We start from the raw sequence: 22,500 nt of genomic DNA, 5'->3' as shown, positions 1-22,500 counted from the left end.
TGTGATTTTTTTGATAACTTGGTTGCTGGCGTGGATGCGGTCAATTTTTGAGGATCCAACACGAAATCCAGCACGTTAATCGCCCATTAGTATTAAACAAACAGACCAACTACATATTACTGCTGTTTACATCAAATTTTCCAATGCAGTCCCCGGAAATCCACTCCTGTTTCCAGTGAACGTTCTCCACACAACAAGCTGGTTACAGGCTGGGTTGAGTCTCGTGTTGTAATACCTCAGTTTGTTATGATCTTCGGGAAAATTAAGTTTGTGGGTTACAATGAGAGGGGTAACAGCGAGGTATTTTTGAAGCCTTCTATGTCGCCTTTTTTTGTCAGACTTATTATAATGATGGAATTTATCCATGCCCTGGGACAGTGGTTTTCAGACTCGTTTCAGACCATGGACCACCGGCCTGATTGAATAAAGCACTAATGACCGTCTCTCTTTTTGAGTAATAGCATGAAAGTAGACGAAGAACATTTTGGTTTGTGATATGTATTTCCTACATAAATACATGGCTAACGATTTCTTACATGAAGGGAATGGCTAATGAATTCTTTTCATATGATTTTTCATAATGTAGTTTTAATAAATGCAGGAATATGTGCACCAATAGGCCTATTCAATTTATTTCCAAATATATATTAGTAAACGTCCTATGGAAGACCAAAACTGTCGTTATGGACCACCAGTTGAAAACCACTGCCCCAGGAGCTCAGTGACTGCAGGTCCAGGTTTATTAAGTATTTTTCGCTAACTGCTCTGCCTCTAGTCATTCCTCTCAGACATATTTCCTTCATCCTTGGCCACAGTTCCCGTCAGCCAAGGAGTAGCTATCTTTCAATGGCACTTGTATGACTAGACAATAGTAGACATGCTGAAGCCGAGGAGCTGGCTGTCCATTGCTGCCACACACACTAATGCTGGGGTTGGCCTTGCAGACCCGCGCTCCGTTTTCTGCGAGCACACCCCGGGACGGTGACTGCAGCAGAAGGGTGAGGAAGGTGGCGGCGGTGGTCCTTTCCTGCCCCCTAACAGTGAGCCGGGTCAAGGTAAGCCCAAGGAACATTGATTTAGGTGTTTATTAGAGCATTAGGGGCGGGGCTTGAGGAGTAGGCGGGGCTTGTTTCCCGCCCCGCCCCAAGGAAGGCACAGGTGGGCGGGGCGGGCGTGGGGCAGGTGGGTGAATGAGGTGCTGAGTGCATTTTAATAATAATAATAATAATAATAATAATAATAATAATAATAATAATAGTAATAATTATAATTTTACTTCGCCCAGCGGCATATATAAAAAAACAGGGCAAGAAAACGAACGATACATAATGCTTAATTAATTGACAACTCACTAATTATATGCATTTCCTCGTGCCTTCAAGGGCCATATGATGTATTTTTATCTATTGTAGTCCATCTAATAGGTAATGGAAAATGATTACCCTAGATTGCTTCCTTATCCGTAAGACTCCAGAATTACACCCAGTTCTTCTGATTCTCTATTTGTCCTGTTATCAACAATTAGTAGGTTACCATTCACATACTTTGGTTGTTCCTCTGTTATCAGTTTTACTCTTGACATGACATGACCTGCCCAAATCCATTTCATGTTCACCCGGTAGCAGCGATGGGCCAAATTTGTGACTTTACTTTGTACCAGCGACAGGCCAAATTTTTGTCATGATGATGCATAAACTGATCACAAATGCGTTGATATATATTGTGAAATGGTTTGCGTGAGTGATGATTTTTTCTCATTTTTCTCACTTAGAGGGGCCTGAAACATGATCCCCGCAGCTACCGGGTTGATATTCAGTAAAATACATCTGATTCTCAAACCTGGATAGCCTGTGAGAATGAGAAGCTGTGTGCTGTGGATTTGCCAGCCATTAAAAAAAATGTCCATGTATTGAGCCATGCATTCTTAAATATGGCTGGATTATGCCCCCTATGTAGCTTATAATACCTCCATTGTACCACATGCTCACACTCCCACTCCTCGCTTTCCTGAGCTATTAGTACCCCATGCAAACCTCACGGATTGTAATCTATTGCCACTTAAACTGTATTATATTTCCACTAAGAATAGTCTATTTCTATTGCCTTTAACCCGGTAGCAGCAGGGATCACGTTTCTTAATGGTCCCTCTAAGCGAGAAAAATGAGAAAAAATCACCCCTCACACAAACCATTTCATAATATATATCAAAGCATTTGTGATCAGATTATGTATCATCTATTTTGGGGGGTTTATATCTTGGCACAAATTTGGCGCGTCGCTGCTGCACGGTAAAGCCACAAATTTGGCCCGTCGCTGCTACCGGGTTAAATTTGTAAGCTAACTCACAGTAAAGTAGTAATCTATCACAGTCTTGGCTGTGATAATTAGTTGTTCGTCTTAGAAATTAATATTTTAAATCAGAAATGGTTATCAGCGATGATCAACACATTAAAAACTGCATGGAACAAGTGTCAATCACCATAACGAGTTGGGTGTAATTCTATAGTAGTACCTTATTGTTATTGTATAGTTGTTAAGATATAAGGCTGCACAAACATAATATTTTAGGGGAGGGTCTAAGAATAAATGCCTACCTCCGTTTTATATAGTTTCCAGAATTTTTTCACACTTACACAAATAATATCTGAGGTGAGCCTTAACTCATTCAGAAACATAAGATTAACTCATATCAGATCCTGGGGAGGGGGGAGGGTTGATTAACTTTGCCAAGGCCGGGATTCGAACCTCAACCGATGGAGCGGCATTATGGTCGCTTTAAATGTTGGGCAAGTCACTGGTGTACGATTTTCCCTTCCAAACCAGATAAATTTGTGTTTCAGTTTATTCCAAAGTTTACCAATAACTCCTGCTCGGAGAACCTGAGCTATCCTGTTTCCATTACCCGCTGATCCAAATCACCACAGGAACAGGATGCCATCACCAGCCACCTGTCAGATTAAAGCTTCTACTCATTTTAAAGCTTATGAGGAACACCCAAGCCTGAGATTGGGGCACTATATAAACTTTGGCGTGGCTAGGGTTTGAACCACAACTAGTGAGGTGGGTAGCAAACACTCTACCCATCTCAGGTTCAAGTCCCACCTCAAGCCATTGACACTGCACTCAGTCTTTCCCTTCCAACTCCTCCATACAAGTCACACAAATTTTTCCCATACATAATTTAGTATCGTTCTTGTGCCAGGGTAAAGGACTGAATCACAGAGAGGTTGCAGCAGAAAGGGATATACATAGCTCATTTGTTTCCACTGTTTGGGGCCAAGGACTGACACGGGATAGCCCACCCCACCCCAACCTGCCTTGGCTCGGATAGCATTACCATTCCCACTAAGGAGCCAGCACCCTGACAGACACTTGAAGCATCTTACTCTGAAGTTATCCAGTCCCCTCATTTTATTTGTTATCCTACACTAATTTTTTTTTTCAAGGTTTACAATTTAGTCATGTTTGCTTTTTTAACATTGTTTTTCCTTTTCTTTGCAGCATTTGCACCTCCTCTCCAAGGCAAAGACCCTGTTACAAGAACAACATGAGCACCAGATGGGTACCTCATCTCAGACCCCATTTGGAACTAGCAAAGTTGGCTAAGTACCCACTATATGTATGTATGTAGCACTCCCTCCTGATGGATTGCCTCCTTTGACTTGCATGGTAACTGATATACCCATTGCTGGTATGGTGTGGTCAGTGAGTATCAAGGCTTCAGGAATGGAAGGCATGTGGTGGTGTAACATCGGTCCTTAGAGGTAGCCAGTCTCTTCGGTACATGCTTTTGAGTAGTACAGAGAGCAAAAGATGTCAAATGCAGTCATAGAATGAATAATATGAAGATTGAAGTTATTTGGTTGTGTAACAAGGTTAAATATAGTTTGAAGTACAAGTTCTGTGAAAAGTTAAATAGAAAGGTGTGTGAAGGGATATGATTGAGGAGTACTTAAGAAGTTGGCAAGGTGGGAGACACCGCTGATGACCAATTAAAGGGTCTGAACAGGGAAAACAGACATCTTCTCTTATGGCCACACACACAAGTAGTAGTATCTGGGTGGAAGATTGTTTGTGCAATTATTAGACACATGCATGATAATTTTAGGCATCAAGCACCAAATTATATTATATCCATGCTATGTTATTGAGGAAATAGGTTGAGACAACACTCGGTATTTTAAAATTTATTGGTAGATTAAAGAATGACATCACTTGCCAAAAAAGATCCACTGTGCTGGGTAGTTATTATAGGATGGCTGTTTTGTGTACATCATGAGATAACTTCATCCTTTATTACAGGCTGCAGGTGAAGGGATGATTCCTGCAACAATGGGGAAAAGAAAGTTGCTGCCGTGTTGTGAGAAGAGGCATGAAAGCAGCATTTGTGTGTGCTGTTATATAGGTGGGTACAATGTAGAAACTAGAAACATTTAAAGTAATGGTGTAAAAAGTGTTAATATAGTACCAGTGCTCCAAGGTCTTGAATACATATATTATCCATAATCCTTGCCTAATGAGGAGAATGGTAGGGATTCAGTGATGCAAAACCATTTGTTAAAGGTTTTAAAAATAGTAGGACTGATAAAGATAGGAGAACGTCGGCAACTACTTCAGTCGAGTCCAAGGATGATTATACCTTCACCAGGTTTCTAAGGAAATATGAGCAAAACAAGCAAAACGTTTAAGTGTATGTATATAAATATAAGTCCAGTACACCTCCCGTAACCTCAACCAGACTTGGACAGGACACAGGGGACGCGGCAGCCCGATCCGGCGGCTGAGAGTGGTTCCTCGGGTCAAGAGAAGACGGTTGAACCAGCAGAGATGGACAGCTACCTTGAAGACGTCACTCGATGGAGGGTTATGGGCTCAGCAGAATGGCAGCTGCATGAGAACCCGAAGATGGTGACGGGTGAGCCAGCGGGACGGACAGGCTGTGTCAGCCCAGCATGGAAACTGGACGGAGGCACAGGCAGACAGCGCCCACTTGGCTGCAAGGCTCCAATAGTGAGAGGGAGGCGTCAGATGCTCAAAGGTCCTGGACAGCTCAGGGGTCAGCTCCACTCTGATTCTTCTCCCTTGATAACCCGCCTCGACGTCACGTGGAATAATGAGTGACGCCAGGGAGTGAAGCAGAGGAAGCCTCGAGACGGCGGACGAATCAAGGCAGGGTTACGAAGCATCAATGCCACAGCTGCTGGTTGACTGGAAAACAATCAATAAAAGCACGAACCATATAACTATCCATGTGGGTGTTAGTTCAGCCCTCACAATGTCTAAATATTATTATATGGAAATACATATTCCTGAGTTGCCACCATGGTCTAGCTGTGCAGTGCAGCTTGTGAGCTCACATTAGTGTGAATGGTTGTTACATGATGATTTTCCTGTATAAATTGGTAGATGAAATAACTACACAAATGTAGTGTGAATATAACTAGACCTTGTTGTGCTATATTTCAGTTGGGTGCTGGGAAGGAAACTTTATGCTTGGTCGTCAGCATGGAGCTCACCCAGCTGTTGATCCTTCCATTTGTGAAGGTCAGTAAATGGGGACCTGGGGAATTATAGTGTGGTAACCCAGATGTTGTTATGACCCTACATCAGGTTAATGGGTTCTCCCCCAGGGACAATGGGATGGAGATGAGGGTTACCACCATACACAGCTGTAGTGTATGCTCCCAACTCTACCTTTTTACCTCCAGACACTTGGAAAACAGATGCTTGTGGCCTTCATGCTTATCTCCGTTGCATTGGCCCTTGAGCCTGTGGTGGGAAGTACCCTTACCATGGGACACAGGGCCAGTGTGACATCTAGGTTACCACAGTTTACCTTCCCCAGGTACAGTACCCATTTATTGACCAGTCCAAAATGCTGGGTGGGCTCCATGCTGATGACCAAGCATAAAGAGTTTCCTTCTTAGCACCCAACTAAAATATAGCACAACAAGGTCTAGTTATATTCACACTACATTTGTGTAGTTATTCCATCTACCAGTTTATACAAGAAAATCATCACGTGACAACCATTCACACTATTGTGAGCTCACAAGCTGCACTGCACAGCTAGACCACGGTGGCAACACAGGAATATGTATTTCCAAATAATAATATTTAGACATTGTGAGGGATGAACTAACACCCACACAGCTCTTTTCCTGTATTTCACAACCAGGGATGTGTACCTTGGCACACTAGCCACTGCATCCAAAAAGGTCTTACAATAATAAACCTCCAAGAATATTTGGCCCCAGTGAAGGCAGCAGTAGTCCTGGTCTTGATGCTAAAATGTTTCTTCTTTCAGGTGTGGTGCACTCCAGAGTCAGGCAGGTATTGGCCCACCAAGATGGAGAGATAAATTGGCTGTCAGGTGTACCTCAGCTGTATGTCAGGAGTGGTGTTTGACAGATCCTCAAAGCTGTCAGGGAAAGTTACTGTATTACTGATTATTAACATTCATCATAAAGGACTAGAGAAGTTTGATTGACTTTCTGATAAACATCAGAATGTGAAAAAAACTCACTGGCATATAAGAAAGGTGTATATTTACCAAACAGTTTTGGTGGACACTGCCACCATCTTTACCACTGAAGATGGGGGCAGCAATGTCCACTGAAGCTTTGGCCTTACGGAAGGCCTCTCGAACTCACTCAGCAAGTGGGGCACCGCTGGCCGATTTATCAGAGTGGCGTCCCATCTGGCCAGTCATGAATTTGATCCCTGGTGCCAGAAACCCTTTCTGGGTCCGGATTAATCCGGATTAATTTCATGTTTTCATAACATGCAGAAGTCATGTGGATGCTGTAGAAAGGAATTCTGGCAATACAATGTAGTTTTGCCACCACATTGTACTGCCAGATTTCCTCTTTCCACATCATTCACACGACCTCTGCATGTCACAAAACATGTGAAATTTATCCATACCCAGAAAGGCTTTCCAGCACTAGGGATCAAACTCATGACCAGCCAATGGGAAGCCATTTCTCTAACCATTGGCCAAAGAGGTACCCCACTCGCTGAGGGAGTCTGGGAGGCTTTCTGTCAGAGGGGTTGCTACATAAGGATTGCATTACTAAATTCAGCAAACTTGTACTACTACTTTTGCCATATAACTGGAAAAATTTTCAAATAAATTTACTGAAGAATATTGTTACCTGGTTTTAAGAACCAACCCCTGCTAGTGTTTCTCTGGAGGCTTTTTGAAGTATTTTTGCCTTCTGTTCAAAGCAGTGCTTATAACAGTGCATCCAACTGGCTCACTTGCCGTCATGGCGATTGACCTGACTGGCTGGTTTTGGCTCTCAGGGAGGTTACAGTCAACACATGTTCTTGGTGTTACATGCTTTATGTTAATCACCTTAGCTCAACACTAATATATGCAGCTGTAATTGTAGGTTTTAACTGTACTTGTCACTACCTATCTATACCTCTGATGCCCTGCTCCCTCATGGGAATTTCCCTCCAGAGGGTGGCCACAGCAGAAGTGTCTCCATCTCTCCCTGTTCTGGCACTCCTTCTCAGCACACTCAATCCTGCTTCTTCCAACTCTCTCGCTTCAATACTCGCTCACCTCATACACTCTCTAAACAAATTCATCCTCACCACATGTCCAAACCATCTCAGCACACCATGCTTCACAATCCGCTCATTTCCACTGCACACATTCTCGATTGCTGTGCTGCATTCCATGTCCACGTCCCACGTCTCTGATGCATATGACAGGGTTGGCAGGACAATACTGTTCCTTATATCCCTCTTCACCTCCATGCTCACACTTCTTCCTTTCATAACCTTCTCCAATGCACCTAATACCTGTCTGCCCTTCACTCACTTTCCATACTTCCATGCTTACATAAAATTGTCCCTATATATTTAAACCCAGTCACCGGTCACATGAAACACCAAGAGCATGTGCAAGTGACCGTCACCTCCATGAGAGCTGAGAGATAAAACCAGCCAATAAGGTCGAGGCAAGAGAGGAGGTTAGGCACCAGAGGAATGGTTGGTTTGAACAGACCACAGTCATATGCAATTAACGAGGTTAACCAATTTTTAAAACGGTTAACAAAGTTCTCAAGATACATCAAAACACATCCCCTAACATTTTTTCCCATTACACTCAGTATACTACAGTCATCATTCATCAGCAGCTAAACTAACCTCATGGGCATGCAACAAGTTTCACAACATATAATAGTAAAAAATAGTGGATGAGTATTGGAGACAGCAAGTTGGCAGGCAAGGGAAGATGCAGAGAGGGAGTGCCATAGCAATACAAACTGGAGGCTGATGCAGTGGCCAGCCCTTTACTGGAAGTCCCATGAGAAAACAGGGCATCAGAGCCATAGATGAATACAGTAAAAACACTGAGTCTCAGAGTACACAACTTGGTCCTGAAGCCTCACCTCCTCTTCCATAGCTATGGGAGCTAACTGGTTGGGTGAAAGGAAAGGAAATTTTTGTTTAGTCGGCGCAACATCTGTGGTCATATGCCAGAGAGAGACAAAAGGGGAAGGAATTATAGAAGGGAACAGATCCCAGGAGATGGGACACAACCCCCGATAATACCTGGTACCCATTCACTGCTGGGTGGACAGGGGCATAGGGCAGGGCACTTGTGTTTTAATCTTTGCCAAGGAGACCAAAGTCCCAATGGCATCTCCCTTTAAGTTCATTGAGAGCCATCACTGGAACCTCCAGCAGCTGTGAGGATTACCGTATCATTGACAAAATCTAAAAAAAAAACGGGGGGGAGGCTAATAGGCCCCCTTTCAGGATACAAGAGTCCCACAGGCTTTACTCTATACCTGTCCTAGGCGGGAAGCTTATTTGATGCAGATGCACCAAGGAAGCCCAGTGCATGGTCAGGCCTCCAAACAGAACCAGGTTGTGGTAGCCACTGGAGCCTCAATCCTGACCTCTACTTCTTAAAAGTCGAGAGGGGTTATAGTTCTATATGGTTCTATATGGAGGGGTTGCAAGCCCTTGGATCAGGTTGACTTTTAGCCATGGGCAGGGCTACAGAACTGCAGAGAGAATGATCTCTATATCCCTGATTTCCATTGTTTTTGTGCAGATCTATCATGACTGATGTTTTAATTCCCAGATATAACACCGATGATCCGGCCTTCCTTTAGACTTGGAATTTGTAAACTATGGAATCTACAAACACTATGCCTTCCTCTCTCGGCTTTATCGTGTTTGTGAACTGCTGGATCAGTTACTGGTGGAGCACTACTCCAGATGGTGAGTTATGGAAGAGAAAGTTAGCTTTCAAGTTGAATCTGGCTTGACAGATAAATGAAATAACATTTATAGGTTAGTTTAGTCACTTAAGCCTGACCACTCATTAGTTGCAACCAGAAGAAAGGTGGAAGAAAAGTGGTGCATCAAAAAAGAGAAGCTTCCCAGGGCCTGTCATTAAAGGGGTATGAGCTTTGCATAATATGAGATGATTTTACATTTGCAAGTGGGATGGGATTGAAATTGGCTTATGGAAAAACTCAAATGTAGAACTGAGGCAGGGAAGCTTATGTATTTGAGATGCATGGGGTGTAGCAAGGATAGTATGCATATGTACCTCATTCATAAAGGTGAGTTTCCCTTCAAATCTACAATATACTCAGACAAATAAACTTCACCCCCAAGAAACACTATCCATGGAAATGTTGACCCTCTAAACTTTGCCCATCAAGAAAAAAGTTCAAAACCAACATTAACATGAATATACTCAACATGCTTATCTCAAATCTGAGTAGAAGACTTGTCTTTAAGCTCCAAACTTGTTCCAGAGCTTGAGTAGCTCTCCTCAATGTCAGCAGGTCCTTGAGAAGGTCACTTAAAACAATCTTGGTGTCAGCTTAACCATCCAGTCACCTCAGCAGAACCACCTGAAAAATTACCTTTAGCTTAACATTCAAACCAAATTTTGTCACTGCTGCACCAACTTAGTTTTGTATGGTACCACGGCTCACTGGTAACTAAATGACTGAGCATGAGGCAAACAATAAGCTAGGAAAATAAAATTGTAATTGAAGGACTTCCTTTTTAGACTAAAAAGGTTGGCAGCTTTAGAAAAAGTCTCCAACCTTGACATTTGAATTGCCACCATCTTGAAAAAACTTGGTCTTTCATTCTCGTTTCAAATTGCAAAGCATTTTAATGATTAAGGTAAAAGTGATCAATTGAAATGCCTCACCATAGCAGAGAAATGTCGAGCAGGTGAGACAAACTTCAATGTATGGAAATATGAAAAAAAAAGATATCCTTTACTTACCTGCCTCACCGACAATGTGGTTCAACAGGCAGGTAAGGCTACATAATTATTCCCCTTGTGGTATGACCTTGTTAAGGATCTCCATTGACCTTGTAGGTTACAACTATTCATTAATTTAAAAATCTACAGATTGGCTGGATCTACAGGACCACACTTAACAGCTCAGCTACACTTCATCTCACAAACTGGATCATAACCAAAAGCCTCATGGATCGGTGACCACAAGTTAAAATGCATTTTCCCATTGCTGCTCCTGGCCCTAATAGGTATTATGAATACAAGGTAGCATACTCATTAGAAGACCTTGCTCAACGCTCATTAATGCACTATTTCAAAATAACCATTACAATATACTGTTACTTGATCTTACAAAGCCTTACTCTGAACTTCAGACTTCTTCAAAACAACACTTCTATTGCACCTAAGCAAGAACAAAAAAATTTAACCATAGATACTGGTTTTTTGTACTTGATTTAGCGGGTAACTTTACTGAGTGGCATTAGGTTAGCTGGACTTTCTCTACTGGTGTTCCAGGGGCGGCTTTGTGATATTTTTATAGAGGTTTCTTGTTGGATGGCGATCAGAGCTTGTGCCCAGGGAAAGGAAGGATAATTAATTTCAAAATCAATAGGGAAGGGGGGGGAAGGGGTCAGTTACTTTACCTGGTGGAGTTTAACTAATTATTTGGTGGAGGTAAGGTTACTGTGGAGGAACGATGACTGACCTCGACGCCAATGATTAATTTGCCCGCGTGCATCGGAGTCGGTACAGGCGGGCGGCGACGAGGCAACACACTACGCCCGTCCATCTCATTGGTGGCTCACTGCACACCTTGGCTCACCTGGCCCATCAGTCTGCCTCCACCCGCCATCCCCGCCCGTCAATACTGTTAAGACAAGGAAAGTGTCATTCCTGAGCAAATTCGTCCCCGTGTAATAACGCCAAATTGTATGACCCTGAAATTAATAAACCGATTGTGAAGGGTTCGTTTATCTGAAGCGTCCTATCACCATCAGCACGAGACGGGAGCGGTTTGTTACACTTACGTAAAGAACAAAGGAGAAAATGGAAAGGAGACAAAATGAGTGGTAAGGGAAGGAAGAGTAGGAGTAAGAGGAGGAGGAGGAGGGGGTGGAGTAGGGAGAAGAATGAGTTGTGAGAACCGGAAAGGGAGGAGAGGATGAGAGAGATAGAAGAGATAGGAAAAAGTTGGAAAGTTTCGTTTAGTCGGCGCAATATCTGTGGTCATATGCCGGAGAGATAGGAGGGAAGGGCAGGTGGAAGAGAGGGGAGGGGGAGGTGAGAAGCAAATAAGGGGTGAGAGAGAGGGGCAAAAAAGGCCAGGACTATTTAGATGACTATGTACTCCATTAACTCGTAAAAATGGTTCATAGAAAAATAGCAAGGAGCGGATCTTGTTTGAGGCTTGTAATGAGAACGTTACTTACGGAACTCATCTAATAATCATGCGACCGAAACGATTGCAATCATGCTTTCAGCGTCTAGTTAATGGAAGGGAAACTGCTGCACAATGATCACTATAACAATTCACGTTAGCGAAATGGATTATAACGAGTAGGAGGAGGAGGATTTTCGAGTGCTGGTAGTTGACGACCGAACCGCAGTACGAAACACTGACCAACACAGTACGCGACACTCGCATTACAATCGTGTTTATAACTTTAAATCAGCGTCTTGAACGTGTGAAAACTGCAGTACATATCGTCACCCTCATAAAATAATTGCCCAAGTCATTTCTCAGTGATTTCCAGGTTTTTGTTTACATCAATTTTTCATCATGTGACGCCCATTTTTGTATAGTTGCCTTCGTCATTCAGGGTTTGAGTGTTCTAGAATTGACCTTTTCATTTCTGCCTAAATCTTAAGTCAAATAAGATAATGACAGTTCTTTTCTGATTTCCTGTAAAGTAGAAAATAATGACTTAGGCGGTTTCTTTATGAAGGTGACGATATGTTAAGTGAACGTACCACCGGCGAAAGTCAGTCTTGAAAGCAAAGAGTGGTATGGAGACGAGGTTGTTCGTGGTGTCGGAAGCGTATGGAAGCTGCATGCGCCAAGGACCCAAACCGCGCCACCACTCAGCCTGACCCAGCAACGGTACACTTGACATAACCTTGTTTATACTTATTTGAAAGACTCCTACCATTGATTATTAAGCATGGCAAATCAACTAACTTCCACAACCATGCGACACGCGTTCAGCACAGCCTCGGTTCCTCATTCCTTGGGAGCAAATTAGGCCTCGCTAACGACCACTTGTGCCATCAAACATTCAAACCATTTATAATCTAACACAAGCCTTCTTTGAATACGTGCACGAACATACTAAACAGTGCACTTATATACGACTTAAATCAAAATACTCTTCATAGATACCTTATAATCGATGCTTTAGCGGGAAAAAGAATCCTTCAAGCGACTGGCACGTCCTTCTCCTTCAGAGTCTTCAAGGAACTGCCCCGCTGCCCTTCAGTGACTGAGTTCAGTCACCTCGCCGCTGCTCACGCCCTCTAGAACCTGATTTCTCAACTACACAGGTATCACAGTTTGGGCAATTTCAGATCCAAATAAATGATAAGGATAGTTTATAACATGATTTCAGGCATACAAAAAGAGGTTCATTAATTAAAATAAACCGGCGATCAAGTGGAAAAATCTTTATTCTGACAAAACTTCGAGGAAAAAAACAGATGAGCATCGCGAAGCCTGTGAACAGAGGCCTCGAAACCTTCATGGAATACGTGTGTGTGTGTGTGTGTGTGTGTGTGTGTGTGTGTGTGTGTGTGTGTGTGTGTGTGTGTGTGTTTGGAATGGAAATTAAACAGAAAATAAAGGAACATAACCTTGACTGCCGAGCTATTACACAATCGAAGCGGAGAAAAATTGTTGTGTCGAGCCAGTTTTATGAGCAATCAATAAATGGACGGTATATGCACGTACTTGCAAGAAGCCAATAACCATAATAATAATAATAATAATAATGATAATAATAATAATGTTTGGGGTTAGCGGAGAACACAATCAACCCCACCAAGAGTAATTAGGAAAAGACCCATGCAACCAGCGCATCCCTTTTTAAAGCACAAACATAACACGGTGAAAATAAATGAAAGAGGCCGGAAAATGCTTAAAGCGAAAAAAAATAAAGGAAAAATAATGATGTATGAAAAATTAGCCGAGTGATGATGATTGTTAATTGTTGCGAGTATATTGTTGTGAGCTTTTTCCATTATTACAAAACTCTCTCTCTCTCTCTCTCTCTCTCTCTCTCTCTCTCTCTCTCTCTCTCTCTCTCTCTCTGATATGTAAACACACTCCACAGTAAGAAAAATATCAGTAAAAAAACACGAAACTGCATCTCATATTCAAATAAAAAAAGGGAAGATTTTCATGGCTTGACAAACTTAAAAAGGTCATCTTATTTACACCTTCCAGAAACCAGGACAAAGGTCACCAGGTCCAAAAAAAAAAGGCAAAATTCAATAAAAAAAGATCATGTCACAAGCTTAAAAATAATACACACGGAAAATATATTACAAAAGAAAACGGAAGTAATGGTTAAAGAAGAAAGGGAAGGTCGTAATGATAATACGTCGCATTTTCTATATACGTATGGCGCCTCCTTTCTATGCGATGATAAAAAATGGAAGAGAGAAAAAAAAAAGCCTTAAAATGGTAATGTTGGTATGTACAGCTGATGAGAAAAAAGGACGAATATGCTAATCAAATGGTCAACACACACACACACACACACACACACACACACACACACACACACACACACACACACACACACACACACACACACACACACACACTTTAACAAGGGCAAAAGGTCAAGGGGTCAGGTTAGGTCAAAATAGGTCAAACATACGTCACGGGAACTTTACGTGGACTTGGGGAGAGATCAAGGGGGGTGGGGGGGCGACTCTCCCTTCCACTGTCCTCCCCACCATCGCCCCCACCAATCGTCGCGTACCAGTTGGGGGGGTCGCTTAGGGGGAGGGGGGGCGGGCGGGTCAGAGTAGAGGGGGTGGTGGGGGGCGATGGGCGGCCTCTGCTGTCCCCGTAGTCAGGGTGGAGGAGGGGGCGGTAGAGGGGGTGGAGGGCCGCGTAGGGGCACTGCTGTAGGCACCCCTGATGGTGGAGGTGGTGGTGGAGGGGGTGGGTGGGGGGCAGGCGTGGCGGGGGGCCGAGGCGAGTGGGCTGGGAGAGGGTGGAGTGGGTGGGGTCCCCGTTGAGAGGGCGGGAGGGGAGGCGCGTGACAGACAAGCCTCCGTCAGGAAGAAACGGGTCCTCCCAATACCCCTTGTCCTCGTCGCTCCTCCTCTTCCTCTTCCTCTTCCTTCTCTTCCGCCTCCAGCAGAACGCAAGCATGATGCAGAGGGAGAGGAGAAGCAGCACACTCACGCACACGCCCGCCACTGCCGCCCACATCCCCGCGCCAGCCTCACATCCCACCTGCTCGCCGTCCAGCCCGCGCAGAGAGACACCTATGGGAAGGACACCTGTTACTACTACTACTACTGCTACTACTACAACTCCTCCTCCTCCTCCTCATACTACAACTACTACTACTACTATGCTACTATTACTGCTACTTACCGTATAGTGAAGGGGGGCTGGCACAGGAGGGCTGGTCAAGCGTTATGGAAGCGTTGGGATTAGCCACGAGCCGCGAGAACCAAACCAGGGAACAGTTGCACGTGAGAGGGTTGCCCGCTAACCTGAGGCTTCGTAGATTCTGCAGCGGGACCTGTGGGAGACGAGGAGTGGGTGTGGTTTTCTCTCTCTCTCTCTCTCTCTCTCTCTCTCTCTCTCTCTGTATAATGTAGCAAGCCTCTGAGTGCCTTTGTTGCCTCTCGTCTTGCCTGGAGAGCCTCAAAGTTTGTTTACCTGGCTAAGTCAAACCCGCCGCGCCCGGCCACTTAGCGGCAATGCGGGCGGCGGGCGGCGACCTCCTGTTTACCTGTGTTGGGGTGAGGGTGCGAAGGCCACAGGCGGAGAGGTCCAGGTGGCGGAGGTTGAGCAGGTGGGAGAGAGCGGTGGGGGGCAGGACAGCGAGGCGTGGGTTGTGGCTCAGCGTGAGGGCGTGGAGGCTGCCCGTGCTGAGGAAGGCCTCGCCGCTCACCGTGTACAGGCGGGGACACCTGGACACCCTCAGAGTCTCCAGGCTCTGTAGACCCTGGAAACAGTCCTCCGGCAGGGCCTCGAACAGGTTTCCGCTCAAGTCGAGGCTTTGGAGGCGCGGGAGGGCGGCCAAGGAGGCGGAGGGCACCGCCCCGAGTCTGTTGTCCGCCAGGGCGAGGTGCCGCAGCTCGGCCATTCCCTCGAAGGCCGCAACGTTGACGACACTTACGTTGTTCCTGTCGAGGACGAGGGAGGCGAGGCCCGGGAAGCCGCTGAAGGCACGGGGAGGCACTTGCGAGAGGAGGTTGTGGGTGAGGTTGAGGTGGCGGAGCGCCGTGAGGTTAGTGAGGCCCCCGCCGGGCACGCGGTCCAGCCTGTTCCCGCTGAGATCAAGACGTTCCAGCGCCTCCAGGCCCCGCAGGCCGGCCGGCCCCACCGCCCGCAGCTTGTTGTGGGACAGGTCCAGCTCGGTCAGGCTGGCGGCCGGCTCGAAGGCCCAGTCCTCGAGGCGTGTGATGGCGTTGTGCTGCAGTGCCAGCCGTTGCAGCCCCACCAGGCCTTGCAGGGCACCGGCCCCAATACTCTCCAGCTTATTGTGCTCCAGACGCAGCTCTCGAAGCTTCCGCTGCTCCTTGAAGTTACCACTTTCTAACGACGTAAGGTCGTTCCCCGAGAGGTCAAGGAGCAGCAGGTCGAGGTAGAAAACGAGGGACTGGGCAAGGGAGGCGATTTTGTTGTCGTGCAGTAGCAAGTTCTGCACGCGGGGGTTCAGCAGGATGGGTACCGCGTCCAGACCAGCCCCCTCACAGCTCACGAGCATGCTAGAGTAGTCACACACACACCCTACGGGACAGAACCCCTCCGTTGCCACGGGCAGCACACACAGCACCACCGCACACGCCACTACGCCGTACGCATTGCCGCAGTGCCCCGACGCATGCCACCAGCCCCTGCGTCGCCGAGCCCCGCCGCAACGTGCCGCGGAACAAACGCCAGACATCACTTTGAGCAAAGTTCTCACGTATAAAGACACTGTTAGTTCCCTCCCGCAGGGACGACGGACGCGACCCCCTGCGGGATACGCGGCGGGAGATGCGTCTCGTCCGTGTCCTCCCTCCCCTGGCCGCCCCCCAGCGGCCTCGACACATTGGCTGCGGCCCTTGAAGCTGCCATGTGAATTAGGCATTATCACCTTGCCCGCCATTAGCCCAAGAGAGTCTACGACAAGGAGGACAACACCCCCGTCCCCTTCATCGCTACTCTCGCGCCCTCACCACCACCCCGACGCCATACTGATGCACAGACAGACTAACAATGAGATATCTCGGGGCATTACATCCCCGCGGTGGTGGTCAGTCGTAAATATCATCGACGTCCACTTGGGAGAAGCAGAAGGAAGCCGATGAAGCAGAGGCCATGCGGTACGACAACTGCGGCGCCGCAACTCGCTGCCGCCTCCGCCTCCCACTGAGCTATTCCCGACGTCTTCCACAAGTGCATTAGTTATTTCCCTTCCCTCTTCTGATTACGGCGAGCCACATCTGAAAGAAAATTAAAACCATCAGGAAAAAGCATTAGGGGCCACGCCCACAAAAACTCAATACATGTAGCACACTCAAAGAACACGGAACTTGATAAAAACAGCAGCAGACACACATACACAGTCCAAGTAGCTTCATCCTTTCAAAATCCCTTCCACGCCTTCCCTCCCCGCGGAATAAAACATAATTTCTCCAGATGTGGGGCGTAAAGGGGTGAAAAAAGAATGATGAAGCTGTGTACATCCGTCTCCCCTCTCCTCTCCTCTCCTCACCTCCCCCATCACCCCTTGCCGGGTAAATGTCCCCTTTTCTCCCCTGCTCCCCTTCCTCAAGTTTTTGCCGTAAATAAACAGAGTAGCGGGGAAGAGCAGCGGCTGTGACGTCTTGCATAAACAGACGTAAAGTGTTGCGGGAAGAGAGTGAAATGTGGAGGTTCCTATCAGTTTAGCCCCGTTTCATATCACTCCCATTATTCTATACCCAATGGAGAGAGAGAGAGAGAGAGAGAGAGAGAGAGAGAGAGAGAGAGAGAGAGGGGAGTAGGTAAGAAAGGGATGTTTTTGTGCCGTTGACAGGAAAGATCACTCAGGTTACTTGGCAAAATTAATCAACAACAAGTTTGAAGGACGGAGAGGGAAGGGCAAAAAGGAAAGTATCTGCAATATTTTAAAGTTAACACCCCTACCTCTGCTACCACCACCACCACTATTACTACCACTACTACTACTACTACTACTACTACTACCACTACTACTACTATTGCTACTACTACACCTTTCCCTAATCTTGCACTTCAGTAATTCGTGTGATAAAATCTATTGCACATAAGCTTTTTTATTTTATCAGTTAGAAGTACAGATGATGTTTTTGAAAAGTTTATTGCGGCAGTGAAATAGATGGAGTCGTTTGCTATTTGCTTAGTCTTGATTTTATTTTGTGGAGATTTTTTAAGTGTTGATTTGGATGGGCTGGTTCAGTTTATGCCTTGCTTGTTGTTGTTGTTGTTGTTGTTGGGAAAGTGTGTGGAAGGCATCTGACTTCCTTAAACATTTATTACACACACACACACACACACACACACACACACACACACACATACATACACACACTAAAAGCTGTGTTTCTCTTCAATTAGGAAAGTTGTGAGTTTGTACCAACACACAGACACACACACACACACACACACACACACACATGTACCTACACTTCCTTGCTGTTCGTATAAGTGGTCAGACACATCCCCCATCAACGTTAATGTGTACGTATTAATAAAAGTCCCTGGCATGTGTGTGTGTGTGTGTGTGTGTGTGTGTGTGTGATAACATGGCTTTACGGCTGCATTCCTCAACCCATCTGTTTTTGACACACACACACACACACACACACACACACACACACACACACACACACACACACGTCCTTTTAACTAATGACTGCAATAAACATCCGTCATTATTCTTTACGTTATCACAAATTAACGGAGAGAGAGAGAGAGAGAGAGAGAGAGAGAGAGAGAGAGAGAGAGAGAGAGAGAGATACACACGCTCACACTTATACCAATAATAACTTTCTTAATCTCGCCTTTAGAGCTGCCAACAGGATAACTACTACAACTACTACACAAGCCCGATTTATCACTACTAAGAAACGTATTTTTGCCCGCCGTTTCAGAGAGTTCACTGAGGTTCGCGCGCGGCGGCTGAATGCGCAAGACGGTTGGCTCCTCGTGTTTTAAGACTGGTTGGATGTTTTTGCCTGAGCACTCTGAAGATTTACAGTTTGTTTTGGAGACGGCCCAGTTACCGCCGCAATTAACAGCAAATACTTCAGACTTTTACTGCCAAGAAAAATAATTGTTATGGGAAGATTTGCGTTATTCCTTCCTGCCCGTTTATCATTTTTCCGTGTCACTTAAGTTAGTATTCATGTTACGATAATAAAACATTCGTCTTGGTGTGTATATGAAGGTCAAGTGTAGGTTAGCAAATGTCCTTAACTGAAAAAAATATACTGAAACGTATAAGAAAATTTTATATTCATCTTATGTACATCAGGAAAGGACCTTCAATAGGAAAGTCTTGGAGTCATTTGCATGTTTTTAAATGTTCTTAACTAATAAACATATCTTGAAACGAATATGAAAACTAGCTAGTCATTATGTAGGATAAGAAAGATATTACGTGTTTGGAAATTTCGGTCATGTTATGTAAATTAGAAAATGACCTTCACAAGAAAGTCTTGAAGCGGATGAGGAAAGTTGCAATGTGTGTTTACAAATGTTCTTGATTAATAAATATATCTTGAAACGAATACGAAATCTTGTTACGTCATTATGTAGATTAGAAATGGCCTTCAACTCTTCTTTTCTGGGAGCAGTTCTAGCGGACTTTTTTTTATTTATTTATTATGGACCTTGAGCTGCTTCCTTTACTGTAAATATATCTAAAATGGGAATGAAAACTTTTTAGTCAGATTTAGGTTGACAAATGTCCTTGACTGAAAATACTATCTTGAAATGGGTACGAAAAACTTGAAGATCAGTTGCGTGAGTGTTGTGAAAGATTAATGTGCGGTGGTTTGTGTTGAGTGTGAAGAATTAATGAAGGAAAGTTAGAGATGCGTGTTCGGATTTAATAACCAAAAAAAACTTTGTTATTTGACTATGCGGTTGATTTTTGATGTTGTTTTTTGTTGTTCCTGCTGGTGTTGTTAATACTATTATTGTTGTTTTTATAGTTCTTATTATTGTAACAAAAATCCGAAATAGTTTACAAGATAATGGAAAAAATACGCTTAAGACTGTTACTATTAGTCATTATCCATATTTTCTAACTATCCAAAACCTCTACTACTTCTACTATTACTACTACTACTACTACTACTACTACTACTACTACTACTAGACTGTTACACCACCATCATCGCCATAACCACATTTACCTAACTACAATCACCACCAACAAAAAATATCACTACCATCACCACCACAACCAACAAGCGACACCATCACCACCCTCATCACGACACCACCATTACCGCGTCCATTGCACCCCCAGACGCCGCCACCATCACCACAATCACCGCCAGCATCAACACCACTATTATGCTCCCAGACACACTATCGTCCTCTCCATCGCCGACACGATCTCACAGAACTACACTACCAGGCACATGATGATCGGCCCACCAGACACTAACACACTACTACTACTACTACTACTATGCACTTCATTAGCCCAAACCGTGGACTATGACCGCCAACTAGTTTTATTACCTTTAAATCTTACATACAGTTTTACAGACTCATTAACGTAAACTCAATTTCTGGTTTATTATATGGCTGTCAACTTCTGCTTCGCTCATCATGATGGTAACAATACGACTACTACTACTACTACTACTACTACTACTACTACTACTATTGATGATGATGATGAAATAATAGCAACAACGCTACCTGAGAGAGAGAGAGAGAGAGAGAGAGAGAGAGAGAGAGAGAGAGAGAGAGAGAGAGAGAATGTCATTAACTATAAGTAACTGCCTACCTCTTGCCTCCCCTGCCTCCTCCATCACAGTCTACTTAAGGGCCTCAAACCTCGACTTAGTGTCTCTATCTATCTTAGTGTCACCAATACACCCAATGCCTCCCTCTCCTTCCCTTCCTACCCGCCGCCAATCCTTCCCTTCCCTTCCCTTCCCGCCTTCCCCCGTCCCTCTCCCTCCCTCCCTCCAACGGACCCCCTCAGCCAGGCCATCCCACCCCTCTGCCAGACGAACGACCCAAACTTATTTTTACCAAAGCTCAATTTCACGGTGGTTATCGTAAAGTGGACCCGCAGGCTAATGTGAGATGTGTTGTGCTCCTTCATTTTCCGCCCCGTCAATAGATAAGCGAATAATATCTGTAAATGAATGAAAGAAATGAATAAATGATAATTATGAGGGAGGGTACTCTATGAATCTTCTTAGGTGACGGTGTGCTAATGGATTTGGTTTTGAGAGGTATGGAAGTAATAGTAATTGTAGTAGTAGTAGTAGTAGTAGTAGTAGTAGTAGTAGTAGTAGTAGTGGTAATAGTAGTAATGACAAAAATGATAATAGTAATAATGATGAAAAACAAATGACAACTCAAACACAAAAACAAACACAATTACTACAACAAACACATTTTCTGCATAATCTAGTATTGACATAGACCGGTGTAATCAGTAATAATGAGGGACACGTGGATAATCCCAGTGCTTTATTATTATTATTATTATTATTATTATTATTATTATTATTATTATTATTATTATTATTATTATTATTATTATTATTATTATTGTTGTTGTTGTTGTTGTAGGTCATTCAGAGAGAGAGAGAGAGAGAGAGAGAGAGAGAGAGAGAGAGAGAGACTTTTCGATTCTGTTCTCTGATGCTTCGTCGTTATGGCATTAATAAAACAAAGTAGAAAGAACTGACGAGGACTCCCCTCTCTCTCTCTCTCTCTCTCTCTCTCTCTCTCTCTCTCTATGGATGTGTAAGAGGGTTAGCATACCACATGGCAATGACTGATGCTTTTATCTTTTTTTCGTTTTGATTTTTCACGCTTCTTAAAACCAAGCGGTGGTCATGTCGTCTATTGCAGCAACCGAGAGAGAGAGAGAGAGAGAGAGAGAGAGAGAGAGAGAGAGAGAGAGAGAGAGAATCAGTATGTGCTTGAATGTATACGTGCGACTTTCATTTTCTCTCTCTCTCTCTCTCTCTCTCTCTCTCTCTCGTGCTCTAGTTCGCGTTATGCTCACCAGAGGAGGTAAGTGAGCCTCAACAAGCCAGTCATCGCCTGTTTTCAAATCTTTTCCGCGTTTTTTTTTTTTTTCCTGCATTCAAGAAGCAGCGACTAATCCATCTTTCCAATTATGTATTTTTTATGACCGATTTTTTGGGTGTGAGCGTGAGGAGACGACATGTGTTTTGGATTGACCTCTTAAGTGAAGGATGAAGAGGAGAAGGAGGAGGACATGGGGGAGAGGGCAAGGAAGGGGAAGAGGAGGTCGAGAAGGATTGGGGGGAGCGATGGAGAGGAGAGGAGGGCAACGAGGAGAAAGAAAGTGGAAGAAAGTGAATAAAAGTTGGAGAAGGGAAGAAAGAGGAAGGAGGGAAGAAAGCAGTGGAAAAATGAGATAAAAAAAGTTGTAGTGACGGGAAAGAAAAGGAAGGAGGTAAGAAATAAACTGGAAGGAGAAGAATGTGCAGAGGGGGGATAAGGAGGCAAGGGAAAGGAGGAGGACAAGGAGAGAAGGTGGTGAAGAAGTGGAAGTCAGGGGGAAAAATAGGAACGATGGAAGAAGACAGTGTAAGGAGGAGGTTATATATAGGAAACTAAGAATAAGAAGGTCGAAGAGGAGGAGGAGGAGAAAGAAAAGAAGGTAAGGAAAGGGAGGGGACTGAGGATAAAGAAGAGGAGGAGGAAGAGCGAAAACAGCAAAAGAAGGAAAAGAAGAAGAAAAAGAGGAAGAAGAAAAGGAACAAGAAGAGGAGGAGGA

The 22,500-nt window shown here is 44.5% G+C and overlaps 1 protein-coding gene and 2 long non-coding RNA genes across 8 annotated transcripts in view; 1 reads left to right on the top strand and 2 right to left on the bottom strand.

Annotated features, from left to right (window-relative positions):
• LOC127008672 (uncharacterized) overlaps window positions 1-7,150 on the top strand; it is a 16,046-nt gene extending 8,896 nt beyond the window's left edge. Inside the window, exons 2-4 of one of the 3 annotated variants that reach the window (XR_007761239.1) lie at window positions 945-1,055; window positions 3,502-4,405; window positions 6,308-7,150. This is a non-coding gene — a long non-coding RNA (uncharacterized LOC127008672). Of the gene's footprint in view, window positions 1-944; window positions 1,056-3,501 lie in introns of all 3 variants that reach the window. The other 2 variants (XR_007761240.1, XR_007761238.1) reach the window with 2 other exon arrangements.
• A 1,449-nt stretch (window positions 7,151-8,599) lies between these two features.
• LOC127008673 (uncharacterized) lies at window positions 8,600-12,744 on the bottom strand. The gene is made up of 3 exons (XR_007761241.1): window positions 12,678-12,744; window positions 11,004-11,165; window positions 8,600-9,893 (listed from the first exon to the last, which is right to left on the bottom strand). It is a non-coding gene; the product is annotated as an uncharacterized LOC127008673 (long non-coding RNA).
• A 199-nt stretch (window positions 12,745-12,943) lies between these two features.
• The window catches only part of LOC127008671 (insulin-like growth factor-binding protein complex acid labile subunit), an 89,698-nt gene continuing 80,141 nt past the window's right edge, over window positions 12,944-22,500 (bottom strand). For all 4 annotated transcript variants that reach the window (XM_050880974.1, XM_050880975.1, XM_050880972.1 and 1 more), the window contains 3 exons: window positions 15,271-16,972; window positions 14,907-15,057; window positions 12,944-14,794 (listed from right to left, as the gene is read on the bottom strand). In XM_050880974.1, coding sequence (XP_050736931.1) covers window positions 14,166-14,794; window positions 14,907-15,057; window positions 15,271-16,635 — 2,145 coding nt within the window. In that variant the 5' untranslated portion in view covers window positions 16,636-16,972 and the 3' untranslated portion in view covers window positions 12,944-14,165. The remainder of the gene's footprint in view (window positions 14,795-14,906; window positions 15,058-15,270; window positions 16,973-22,500) is intronic.

The sequence above is a fragment of the Eriocheir sinensis genome, chromosome 38 (assembly GCF_024679095.1).
Source record: "Eriocheir sinensis breed Jianghai 21 chromosome 38, ASM2467909v1, whole genome shotgun sequence".
In the NCBI taxonomy this organism is placed as follows: Eukaryota; Metazoa; Arthropoda; class Malacostraca; order Decapoda; family Varunidae; genus Eriocheir; species Eriocheir sinensis.
The sequence above is the reverse complement of the archived record's forward strand: the minus strand, read 5'-3'. Positions and strand labels throughout refer to the sequence as shown.